The sequence below is a fragment of the Olea europaea genome, chromosome 1 (genome assembly GCF_002742605.1).
Source record: "Olea europaea var. sylvestris chromosome 1, O_europaea_v1, whole genome shotgun sequence".
Classification (NCBI taxonomy): Eukaryota; Viridiplantae; Streptophyta; class Magnoliopsida; order Lamiales; family Oleaceae; genus Olea; species Olea europaea.
Window position 1 is genome coordinate 16,515,456 of NC_036237.1, and position 12,665 is coordinate 16,528,120.

General features: G+C 33.1%; 1 protein-coding gene across 2 annotated transcripts; it reads right to left on the reverse strand.

Annotated features, from left to right (window-relative positions):
• Positions 1-6,457: 6,457 nt before the first annotated feature.
• Positions 6,458-12,435, reverse strand: LOC111395727 (protein NRT1/ PTR FAMILY 4.6-like). Of its 2 annotated transcripts, XM_023021866.1 has the most exons (5): positions 12,247-12,434; positions 12,006-12,111; positions 11,243-11,460; positions 7,881-8,321; positions 6,458-7,668 (listed from the first exon to the last, which is right to left on the reverse strand). In XM_023021866.1, exons 1-5 carry the CDS (start codon positions 12,247-12,249, stop codon positions 6,688-6,690), a joined length of 1,749 nt encoding a protein of 582 aa, XP_022877634.1. In that variant the 5' UTR covers positions 12,250-12,434; the 3' UTR covers positions 6,458-6,687. The 2 variants fall into 2 exon arrangements, with proteins under 2 accessions (XP_022877634.1, XP_022877638.1); XM_023021870.1 differs by lacking the exon at positions 11,243-11,460 and having other exon boundaries at positions 12,247-12,435.
• Between the last annotated feature and the right edge of the window lie 230 nt (positions 12,436-12,665).

Sequence of the window (12,665 nt, forward strand, 5' to 3'; positions counted from 1 at the left end):
ATCATAAACCTCACCAAATTCAACGATACTCTTTCTTTTTTCTAGTATACCATATAATCTTGATAAACTAGGAATAGTTGTCTGCATAACAATTTTTTTCCATTACATAGTTCATTGTACTCTTGAGATAGAGATTCATCCTATTGGGCAAACTTGAAGGTTTCACCTTTTTACATCTGATTTTCTACTCCATTTAAGTAAAGTCATAAGAGAAGAATCAGACAAATGCAATGCTACCGTAATTCTGATAATGTAATGGATAATAAAGCTCCATCTTTGTTCTTCATGATCATAGGCTCATTGTTTACAATCTAATACCTCAAACTATTACACAAATATCCAGAACAATAACAAACATCAACACAATGAGACAAAGATAATTACCATGAAAAGTTCAAGCTAAATACTCTTATAAGAAGAAAAACAATGCAAATTAATGAATTTGGTCAAGCCTTTGATGCCAACATATCAACAAATAAGAGGATAGGCCAATCACCTTGCAAGTCTAGTTTATATGAACTAGTCATAAACTTCCATTTTGTTGTCATTAATGGTAAATATCTATTTTGTACCAAGTTAAAGTCTCGACAATCAGTAGAAGAGCAACATATAGGCAAGGGTGGATAGTTTCACAGCTAGAACTTTGATCCATCTTTTTTCTTTTATTTCAATTTGATAAAAAATTCATACTAAAATCTAGTATTTTTTTATTTGTACCTTTTGTAGAAAATAAAATTTCTTAGGATCATGTAACAATAGAACTATTGAGGGCTCAAGATTTTCTTGTGTATCCGATATGAAAATATAAAAGTATGACTAAATCAACTTAGTGTTTAATACTTGAGCAATGAGTTCAATAAGAAGTACTTTCATGAAAGTGGTTCGGTAAAGGAGAGAGACTATGATGGTTCAAGTGTTTCAAGTTCAACAATTATGCATTGAATCACTAGCTCAGAAGTGTCTTGAGTTGAAGGACATTGCACTTAAAAAAATTATCTTAGGGTTGTTCATATGTTATATACTACTTATTGGATCTTATCCTATGTGGATGGTAGATTCATGACTAAGAAATCGCTTAATGTGAGCTCGGGTAGGCTTTAAAGTATCATCAATAATAGCAGAACCATGAAATTTTCTTTGGGTACACAAAACCTTGTTCCGATTACAAGATTTCAAGCTATGTACTTTACTTTTCGAAATAGGTTTTTGGTATCATTTTTGTTGGGTATTGATATCCTAAAAATCCCGAGCGATGGTGTTAAACAGTTTGAATTAAGTTTCATAGGCCTCGACCGATAAGTGAAATTGTTATCAACACATCAATCAATTGACTCAAGCCGAAAATAACTTTGGGGTCATTGAAAGAACTTAATTAAGTTAATGTTGCTCACGATCCATTTACTTCTCGGATGGCTCTCCTTTTATGTTTTAACTTCTTTACCATTTGTTGGTCCATGAGCCCATTATTAGAGCCCACTTAAATACACCCTAGATCTATGTACGGCCATATTGTTGGAAGAAGTTGTTTGTGCGCGCGCGCACGTGCATTAGTTAAAAAGAGGCAATTGATTCTTTCTATTTTCTCTCTTCATGGTGCAGATAAACGAAACATGTCTTCCTCTCTTCTTGGTTACATATTGCAGCCACCACGTTGTGCTCTTTTTGGATACATTAAATTGAACAATCGAAGTAAAACATAGTTATAGGTTGGAGCCTATTGGTTGTATATGTTGATTTGGGATAAGATACTACAAATTGAGCTGGGATTCCACAAATTAAAGATCAATTTCATAACAAATGGTATCAAAACGTGGTTAGTATGGATTTTTTACCAAAAAAAAACCTAAAATTGAGGAGAAAATCAACAGAACACAAATCAAAGTAAACTACCTTGATTTTTTGCAAAAATTTGTCCTGCAACCTTGATTTTTGGCCAATCCAGAAGTCTTTTGATGAAAATGATGCCGGATTCATGCTATGCAAGTAGAGGTGTAGCTGGGGATAATGTGTGTGAAGGCAGCAATGGCACATAAGCATTCAGGCTACTGTATGTGAGGGCACATGGTGTTGATTTTGGGGACGATCTTTTCAGAAAAATAACTTTTGACATTATTTCTAACAATTTGATATTGTTAGCTTTTGTGTTAGGTTATACAATGGATCTGATGGTTTTTCCCCTAAACACTCGATTTGCAATTATCGATTGATCGTGTTGTGTAGTTGCTAGAGCTTTAGGGCGAATAATGCTGACCCTAAAGTTTGATAAATTCACATCTCTCATTATTTACAATCTGTAGATTGATCCGTTCTGGTAAATGGGCTTATCCCATTTAAATTCCTGTGTTAACAAGTAATCGTATGGGTGACATTAGAATTAGAGTTATCGTGTGAGGTAACCATTACTTGTACTAGAAATTTAGAAATTATTTATCCTGTTTGAAGTGTTGGGTTTAATTATAAGTTAATTATTAATTTTGTCTTTTAATTGCCATTAAGTTACTGTATGAAACTACATTGTGTGAGAAACTGAATTTTTTGTTAAGATAGCTACTTGTTGCATTGATTATTCCATTAAAAAAAACCTAGACTTGACACTCTTTTGACCTTGATATTGAGATCTCGAACCTCATGGAACCCTAAGAATTTAGAAAGGTGTAGACTATGGCCTTTAGGTTGTTCTATTTTTCAAAATGTCTTCGTATTTCAAAGTAGGAATTTTCAATGAAAAATAAGATTTTTCAATTTGGAAACAAAAGATGAAAAATTTTGGTATTAACAAAAAGTTTCAAAAGCCATAAACGGCAATTTTTCCGTTAATTTGATAGAAGCATAAAAAGAAGAATATGATAAACTTGGTTACACTTCAATTATTTTAAACCTATTAGATACTGTTTTGAGAAAAATTAAAAAACTTGATTCCACAAAAGAATTTGAGAAAAAGTTGGATGAATTATATTTGCTTAAATCTACTCCTAACATAATGTACTTGAAAGATTTGAAAATGAACCATTCAAAGGATCTTGAAGACAATTTAAATATTTTTAACAAGTTTGTTCAAGATATAGTTAATTGTGATAAGAAGGTGTCTGAAACCTATAAGACCATTATTTTGCTCAATTTTATGCTTAATTCATAAAAGGAGGTTAAGAATGTAATCAAGTATGGCATGAACACCTTAACACTCGATATTGTCATAGATTCCCTTATGAGTAAGGAGATAGAGCTTAAGGCTGAAAAAGATAATAAAAGGAGCGGTGAGATACATATAATGAGGAAGAGAATAAAGTTTAAGCAAATAAGTTTGGGTAAAACTCAAGATGGTAATGACTCAAGTGTTGATGGAGGTAAGAAGAATGGCAAATGTTAGGACAAGTACGATGGTAAGTGGTATTACAGCTGTGGAAAGACGAGACACTTTATGAGAGCCTATCTTAAGAAAAAGGATAAACGGAAAGGTAAGGTGAGAAGTGAGAGAAATGTTGCTTTTAGGTCGAGCGATGACCTAATTAAGATTTATTGAAAGTAAACCTAGTTACTGTATATGCATCTGTGTGTGATTTTGCATGTGTGTTATTGCTTAATTCTATTGCATTGTTATATATTGTATTTCAATATGTTTTATATGCGCATTCCATGATTTTGAGAACAATCTAATTACTTTGTATAATGTGTTTACATGCATAATGGGCTGTGATGCATTAGCAGTAAGTGTGTATTTGTGTTTTTGTGTGTCTTATTGAAATGTGGAGTATAGATGCTTAAGGATACATTGTGGTATGTACCGGAGGATGTGGAGTGTGACATTTGAATATATAAGTGGGATGTGATTAAATGTCTGGAGTCTTTCATTTGTGAAGACCCTGATTAGGCGAAATATGGGAGTGACATTTTTGCCACTTTTGTGAAGTGGAGACCTATTATCCACTTAGCTTGAAAGAAATGAGGTAGTGGTAGAGGATTGTCATGGTTTACCAGCTAGACATAAATTTAGTAACCAATCCAGTGAGCATGGGAGGCTATGAGGATAAATGTGTTCTCAAGGACTGAACAACACGAAATGTAATACTACAAATGTGTGAGATTTTTTTCGTGAGGTTATTTATGCATTTGCAGAATATTTATGCATTTGCAGCATATGTTTTGGCCGTTTGTTTGATTAATTTGGTATTAGTATGTTGTTCTTCGTGAACATGTTTGAAAAGATCTATGTGTGATACTATATTATATCTTCATCGCATGTATGATATGCTCTTAATTGATTACTGTGATTACTGGTTCCTACTTGGGTATTTTTGACATAGCCCTGTTGAGTACATGGAGTAGGTATGATATGTTTTTGTGTTCGAAACACGAGGTAAAATTTGTGATATCCCAATTTTATTGCTTACTTTGATTATGCTGATATTGACTTTATATTTTGATTGCTTGCAAGTTAATTGGGTATCGAGGTAGAGATTTATTGGGTTTTGATACCCAATAAATTCCGAACGAAAATGTTAAACGATTTGAATTAAGTTTCATAGATCTCAACTAGTAAGTGAAATTATTATCAACATATCAATCAATTGGCTTAACCCGAAAATGATTTGGGGACATTGGAAGTAACTTAATTAAGTTAATGTTGCTCACAATCATTTACTTCTTAGATGACTCTCCTTTTATGTTCCGGCCCCTTTACCGTTTGTTGGTCCATGAGCCCATTATTAGAGCCGAATTAAAATACACTCTAGATCTATATATGGCCTTATTGTTGGAAGACGCTGTGTGTGCACGTGTGCGATAGTGAAAAAGAGGCAGCTCATTGTTTGAATTTTGTCTCGTCGTGGTGGAGATAAACGAAACCTGTCTACCTCTCTTCTTGATTATATATTGCAGCCACCCTATTGTGTTTTTTGTAGAAACATTGAGTTAAGCAACCAAAGTAAAACATAGTTGTGGATTGGAGTCAATTGGTTGAATGTATTGATTTAGGATGAGATACTGCCAATTGTGCTTAGATTCCATAAATTGAAGATCAATTAGCAACAGTTTTGAAGTTTTCATAAGGACCTTCGTAATCCATTTTTTGGATTTTCATTTTGGCATCACATTTTTTCAACTTATTTTTGAGTTATGTTCTTTACGCATCAGGGTGGATTCTTGTTACTGTTTCGGAATATTCATGGTGAACTTTGCAACGCTTCTTTCTAATTTAAAATTTGCTAAACGAGGTTTAAAATGATGAGTCGAAGTTGGTGGATAGAAAGGATTTAATAATTCGATTTAGTTTCTGCTTTCGAACGTTAAATAACTAAATTTCGACGTAAATTTGACTTATCTCGCTCAAATAATTAAATATAAATATATGAGGTAGTCGGTCCAATCAAAGACCACTACGTTGTTATTGATTTTATTATTAATAATAGAGGGTAAAACTACATGACCCTTATGTGCATGGTGTAGACAATGATGCTCCTTAGTAAAAGCACCAAATACCCGGCGGTTTTGGGGCAATCCATATTTCCTTGAATGCCATATTTTCTTGAAAATCAAAGACACTGAAAATTATATGGATGAAGAAATACTTGTTTTCACGAAGAATATAGTTATATCTTAAAAAAATGTTGAGCCAGAAAATTTTGCTATTAATGATTACTAATTTCCTTGTAATTAATTATTCTATAGCTGTTTGCTAATAATAAAGCTGTATTTCCGTAATCAGTTGTTAAAACAATATGATCACTTGTAAAAGTAGAGAAGTAGAATATTTGAAAATACTATTAATACACTGAAATTTTGATTTAGGTCATCACACTTTAAGATATAGTTCAAAATTTTTTGTCTTGTATTAAATAAATCTTTCAAGCTAGTTGTTGATGATGATTGATCGATCACCTGGTTACAATTTTGTCTATCTCCATTAATTTGATTAAACACAAAAAGGTCAGTTGACATCATTACAGTTTGTAAACGTCAAACTAATTCGTTGCAAAAGCGATCAAATTGTATTATAAATTTAAGTTTCATGATTTCAATGATCAATATGAAGTTTCACTAAAACTGCTCAAGCATTCACTATAATAATGTTGGGCAAAAGTAGTAAAACTAATTTTTTAACAAAAAATTGAATCAAGATGCAGGGTATCGATCCCCATACATCTCGCATGCTAAGCGAGCGCTCTACCACCTAAGCTACATCCCTGTGTAATATTTTTTTTAATGTTATAATAAATATTTAATAGTATAAATATTTCCGTTTTTCTTGAGCTTTTTATTTTTATGGGGATCAATTGAATAAATGTAAAGTGTCGGCTTCACTTACTGCTAATGGAGTTACGGCGAGATCCATTTATGATCGTGGACACAATTAAGCGAAAGGGTTTATGCTAGTTTGATCTAGAGCAGGTTTGCTAGAGCTTCAAAGGTTTAAGTAATTAACAAGTTGATTTTAAAATAAATAACCTTTTATTAATCAGAATTAAAATTAAGTTGCTTATTTTAACCTCAACATAATCACTTGCAACCCAACTCCTTTCACTTAAAAGCAAGAAAAACATAACCTATCAGAACATATTTCGAAACAAAAGGTAACTTTTTCTTCCCTTCCTCTTGCTGGTTCCTTCAGCCTCAAGATATAACCAGCAAATCATTGGATATAGTGACAGGTCGTTCAAGAAACTCAAAAATGGCTTCAATTTCCTGTTCCATTCATACGTTTCCTCTCCCTTTTGATCTATACTCATATATTCTAGCCCAGAAAAGATAATGCATGAAATTCAATCCACTAAGAGCACACAGTAGCCAGTAAAATCTCTCCAAGTGATACTGATTCAAGTTGGCTCCTGATAGCCATGGTTTGTGCTTCGAATCATCCGTTAAACTGTTAACTAATGACACAATTGCAGTGCTAAGATAATATCCCATTGCCAATGACGCCCAAGATAGAGAAGTGGCCAATGATCTCATGTTAAAAGGCGCTTCGGTGAAGAAAAATTCAAGCAGCCCGGCTAAGGTGAATAAGTCTGCTGATCCAAGAAACAAGTACTGGAAAGCAATGTAGAAGAAAGTAATGGGCAGTGGTTTGGTCGAGTCGAGTAGTTTTGATTCTGTAGCGACTTTCTTGCGCTTGATCTCGACCAAAGCTGCTATAGCCATGGCTAAGATGGAGAGGACTAGGCCGACTCCAATGCGTTGTAAGTGAGTGATACCTGTCTCGGTTTTTGTTACTCGACGAGTGAATGGAATTATGATGTGATTGTAGACTGGCGCGAGGATCATGATGAAGATTACGGGGAAAACAGGGAGTGAAGCAGGCGGGATATTTAGGGAGCCGAGCTTCGTGTTCATTGTAGCAGCTTGTTGGACTGAAAATGTGGAAAGTTGAGCAAGACAGCAATTGAGCATGATGGTGCAGGCAAAAATGGGGAGGATTTTTATTACAACCTTAACTTCTTCAACTTGCTGTACTGAGCACTTTAATGTTTCACTGATTGGTTTGTCAAGAACTGCTCTGTTGAGGAACTTTAGACTTTCAGATGGAGCTTCAAATATTGCCCTCAAAACTCTGCCATTTTCCATTGCGGCTACTTCCTTGGAGTCAGGAATTGGAGAGGGGCTCGTCGCCATGCTTACCACAACATTGCTCGAACTTCTCGGCATGAATGCATTCAGTAAGGCAGAAATAAGAACCTGTGCAAAGAATAAGGTAGTGTTAAGGCATCATAAGTGGAGGAAAAAAAAAAAAAAACTAAGCCCAGCACAGATTGCAGGTTCGTCTCATCTCACGTTAGACGTATTACCAAACATGCTAGGATGGTGTCTCCCCAGAGATTTCTTATACCACCGATATAATACTGATATGAAAATATATGATACAGGATTTTCTAAGGCGATGATGTTACCTTAAATATAGTTGTAAGTGGACTTCCTTGAGGTTTCTTGTTCCTGTAAAACCTTGAACCAGATAAAAAGATTGGAATTGACAACAATATTGTGAAAGTGGAAATTCCAAACCCCCATTCCCACCCTTTATTGTCCTCAATCCATACCACTAGTGTCACAGCAATTAAAGCACCACAAGAAAGGCAAAAGACAAAATAGTTGAAGAAAGTTGATCTTTGCTTCCTTCCTCGAGGTGTATTTTCATCAAACTGTTCAGCTCCATGGGCCGGTAGTGCTCCCTTTATACCTCCGACCCCCAGCGCCACCAGATAAAGGCTTAAGAAAAGCATTGTAGCTTTGGCACCATGAATTTTCTGGCAAGGAATGTTGGGGGTGGTAGGGATACATTTTGGTGGCTTCAGGGATTCTGAATGTGCTTGAACTGTGAGTATTAACAAGCCCTGTTCCATATATAATCAAAGGTTTCAAGTATTAGTAGCACGTGGATTGAATAGCACCGGACAGTTTAATAAACGAAACTTAACTAGTTAAAATTGTGTTTATTATAATATCAAGGCTTGTCTAGTACTTTATAAAATCGGGCATTAAGTATATAGTTGGGCATTAAAAAGAAGGGAGTGATTTTATAAAAATTCCCAGTTATCAAATCTAACCTACTGTGTATCAAAAATACTACAAGAATATGTTTCCACAATTAGTTCTATTTACTACATGAGTTCTTCCCATTCATCAAGAATTTGGATTTTCTTCACTAGGTTTATAGGGCCAATTTGGGATAAATTTCAATGGCCACCATTAGAATGTGCCCTTGAGTTCTGCTCGAGACAAAAGTATGAATAGCTTTCTCGAGAATGTTTGATACCTTGAACTAAAAATGAAAAATAATAATTTTATCACGTCACTGTAATTTATTATTTTTGTACAATCCAATGAACAAAACATGCTTATCGAGTGTATATTATTCTAGCAGACAGCAAAATTGTTATATAGTTTCTAAACTAGCCATGATATGTTATTAGACTAATTTTTCACTGATAATTACGAGTTTTCACAACATGGGTTCTTTTATTCAACAAAACTAGTTTTAATTTTTATTTTTTTAAATTATTTATTTATTTATTTTTTTAACACAAGGTTATTAGGCCCTAATTTGAACGAAATTCCAATGGTCACCGTTAACTGTGCTCTTGCTCGAGTCTAATGTATATATGAATATCGTATTCAAGCGTATTAGATAAGTTGGGCTAAACTTGATAACTAACAAATTTAATCATATGTGCATCTTTCTTAATCTTATGCATCTCTATCGTGTCCAACTTGCTAAATAAATGTAGTTCTCAAATCTCAAGTCTAAGCTATTCTTTTGGCCATACAAAAATTGTATAATATTTCAATACTAACCATGATATGTCACACTAGTGATGTTGCTTAATGAATGTGGTGGAACGCACTGTGGGCTCATTGCTATAGGAAGTTACAATCAAATAGAAGGCTTACCAAAATGGTAACCACACACCCGTTCCATCTAGAAGCACTAATATGTTACTAATTGTTACCAAGCATTTATATCTTAAAATTGATTAAGCGTTCCATTAAAAAAACATAAACCTATACAATACTAAGAAAATTGTATGGTCTAGTGAAATACTACGTACTACATACTTTCTTATTATTTGTTATGATATAAGACAAAATTCTACGCATCTACTCAATACAGGAATTTCACATGTAATGTTTAACCTACGCTTAACAAAGTGTAATAAGAATATAAATAAATAAATTACTATGGTCTCGTTTAATATTTTTAAAAACAAAACCATGTGTGGAAACCGGTGGTGATAAGCTATTTGTTTGACACTTGAAGTCTTATCGTGTAAGGGGACATAATATTAATGCTAGAAAACAAACAATTTTCAACATAATTGAGAAAATGAATACAATTTTATACAAAAATATGGGTCCCCCAAAATCACTCGGTCTTCGTAACCTCATACATTGATGTATAAAATGCTTGGGACCCATAAAAATATTATCTTTGTGACTTTAATTATATTATATCGCGACCTACATTGAATGCAAGTCTACGTGTTTTTTCAAGAAAATCAATTGCCGAAAGTTTGTTAGATAACAAATTATTATATTGTATGATTTGCTTGGTAGGGCAAATTATATTTGTCATATTCATATAATTGAGGGGAAAAATCAAAGAAGAAAGAGATGAACCATAAAAGGAGATTTTAAAGTGTTTTTTTTGATATGTAGCCACGTGATGACTTGTGAACTTGGGATATGATCAAAGATTTTAGGCACTTTTGCATTAATTCTCCACCCTCTTATGAACAATGGTTTGACCTGAGTATCACTTTTTTCTATAGAAGAAATTAAAATATATATATAAAAAATTTGAATATTTTGACTAATTACAAAACCCAAACTAATTACTTTTAAAAGTTTAAAGTATCACTTTTTTCTATAGAACTTGAAATAAAAAAAAATAAAAATAAATATTTTGACTAATTACAAAACGCAAATTAATTACTTTTAAAAAGTTTAACGATTGAACGTGCTACTATTTTATATGTTTCGTCATTATAAAATAATTCAAATAAATTTAAGCGATCTTAAAAAATCTAGCACTGGAAAACTTTGTGTTTGTGTATATACATGCATGCATTTCAATTTTCAACTACCGTTTTCCTTCAAAAATTAAAAAAAATAATAACACTATGCCCCTATTTGGTGGGGATTAAAATTAAATTTTTAGTAAATTTTGATAATAATTGATTAAATTTGTTGAAAGATTTGGGGTCGAAATATATGGTTAAAACTAATTGTAGACTGATTTAGATTTTAATCCCTAAAAAAACAGGTACTATATGTACAAATTGAGGATCATCTACATGTGATGAAACGGATTAGATGTGGTGAAACAATGAGGTCAATTAGATCATCACAATTTATACATATAACATTACACAAAAATAAAGGGGTGTATGCATCAAAATGTGTGAAGGCATTATTACTTTGTAATTTCACAATTTCCAACTTAATTTCTGAAACATAAAATTAAATTCTATCCCATGTGCAGTTCATTAATTCAGTTTGAAATATTTTACAAACTTTTCAGTATTTTACGATATAATAAGTCAAAATTATTAGCCTTTCTCGCCAAATATCTCACTTCTTTAATTTCGTTTAATCTAGTATTCAAGCACACAAAAATATTCAATGACTTGTTTGATAAGGCCAGGAAATATAATGAACTAGATAAACGATCGAGTCCTATTCAATATTACGTACCGAACATGGATGAGAAATGAGATGAAATGAGAAGTGAGAATAGGGTTGTGATTATTATTACCAGGAATTCAGTGACAGCACTTATAAGGTAGATATAATAAGTGGTGAAGAAAGCATCCGACAAGAAGCCACCAAGAAGGGCAAGAAGAAAGGCAGTTCCCATGAAATTAGTAACTGAATTTGCTGATTCCGATGGTGAGAGATGCATGTATTCAGACAAGTATAGCACCAAGTTGCTTGCATTTGCTAAATATGCCAAGTTTTCCAAAACCTCCACAACTGTCCCAATTACGTTAGTAAAATTTATGAGGACAAAAAACTAAAGAATAAAAGGGCCCTTTTCTTTTCTTGTTTTTATACCAAATATTAAGGCATTCAAGTTGGTCCAAAATGGTTATAACTTGAACAAGATTCTTGTGATCAAATTCAAATAATTTGGACTAGGGTTGGGGAAGGTAGAGCTTTCGAAAATTTGCTTTATCGTGAGACAATTGTTTAAACATTGTATGCATTAAGAGTAACAAATTTGAAAGAGGGCATTCTTTAGAAACAATAGAGCATATGTATCCAGGAATATGAGTGAAGAGGTTCAGTGTGAGAGTGAACATTTTCTGAGATTTGATTGACCTTGTGGCCAGCAGAGAATCTTATTCTCTTTGTGAGAACTTCTAGATTTGAATTTAATTTAAACAAAAAAACGAAAAAAAAGAGCAATTCGTTGGGCTCGAGTTGTTTGCGAGCGAAAATCTAAGTCATTTACGATAACAAGTACGTGTTCTAGTATCCTAGGAACGATAAAAAGTTGGTGATAAAGGGTTATTTACCCAAAACAAAAGACGCAGCCAGCATGCCACCATGGAAGCCTTTTAGTGCAGGTCTGTTCCTGTAATCTACATAGCCATCCCATGTCCCAATCTGATTTTCTACTTCCTGAATGAACACGATGAAGTTCAAGCTATTTATGAAGAAGATAGATATATACAAACATATGTTGTTTCAATATATGCAAATAAAAAAATAAAAAATAAATAAATTGGAGGTAGCAAAGAAAGAAGAGGAACCCACCATTTCCCCCCCTTGTTTTCTTCAACTAGGGTGAGTAGAAAATGGAGGTGTAGTTGAATTAAGAAGATTGATATTTTTGTTTCTTCTTTTTGCCCTTTGGGAATCAAATAGGAAAGGAGATTGAACAAAGAGGGTGATTTAAAGAGTTGGAGAAAGGGTCCAACTCCAAGAGAATAGTTTGCTCCATTTTGAAAAATAGTGCAAGTATTTAAACCCTTTACAAAGGAGTATATTCATTTTCTTTTTATTCTAAAATATCTATGTGTGTGTATCGTTGTTGTCAATTTTTATATCCCGCTAGTGTACAGATCGTAACAAATAATAAAATGAACATAAGAATCCGAATATCGTTCCGATGGGAAGAACTATTTAACAATTGGTTCAAATATTCCTAACTTTAATTAGATCGAAAATAAATA

Coding starts and splice junctions, on each gene's coding strand:
- LOC111395727 (XM_023021866.1), bottom strand. Junction 8,322..11,242: donor GTGCTGTCACTGAATTCCTG/GTAATAATAATC, acceptor TATATGGAACAG/GGCTTGTTAATACTCACAGT. Junction 7,669..7,880: donor CACTTACAACTATATTTAAG/GTAACATCATCG, acceptor TTCTTTGCACAG/GTTCTTATTTCTGCCTTACT.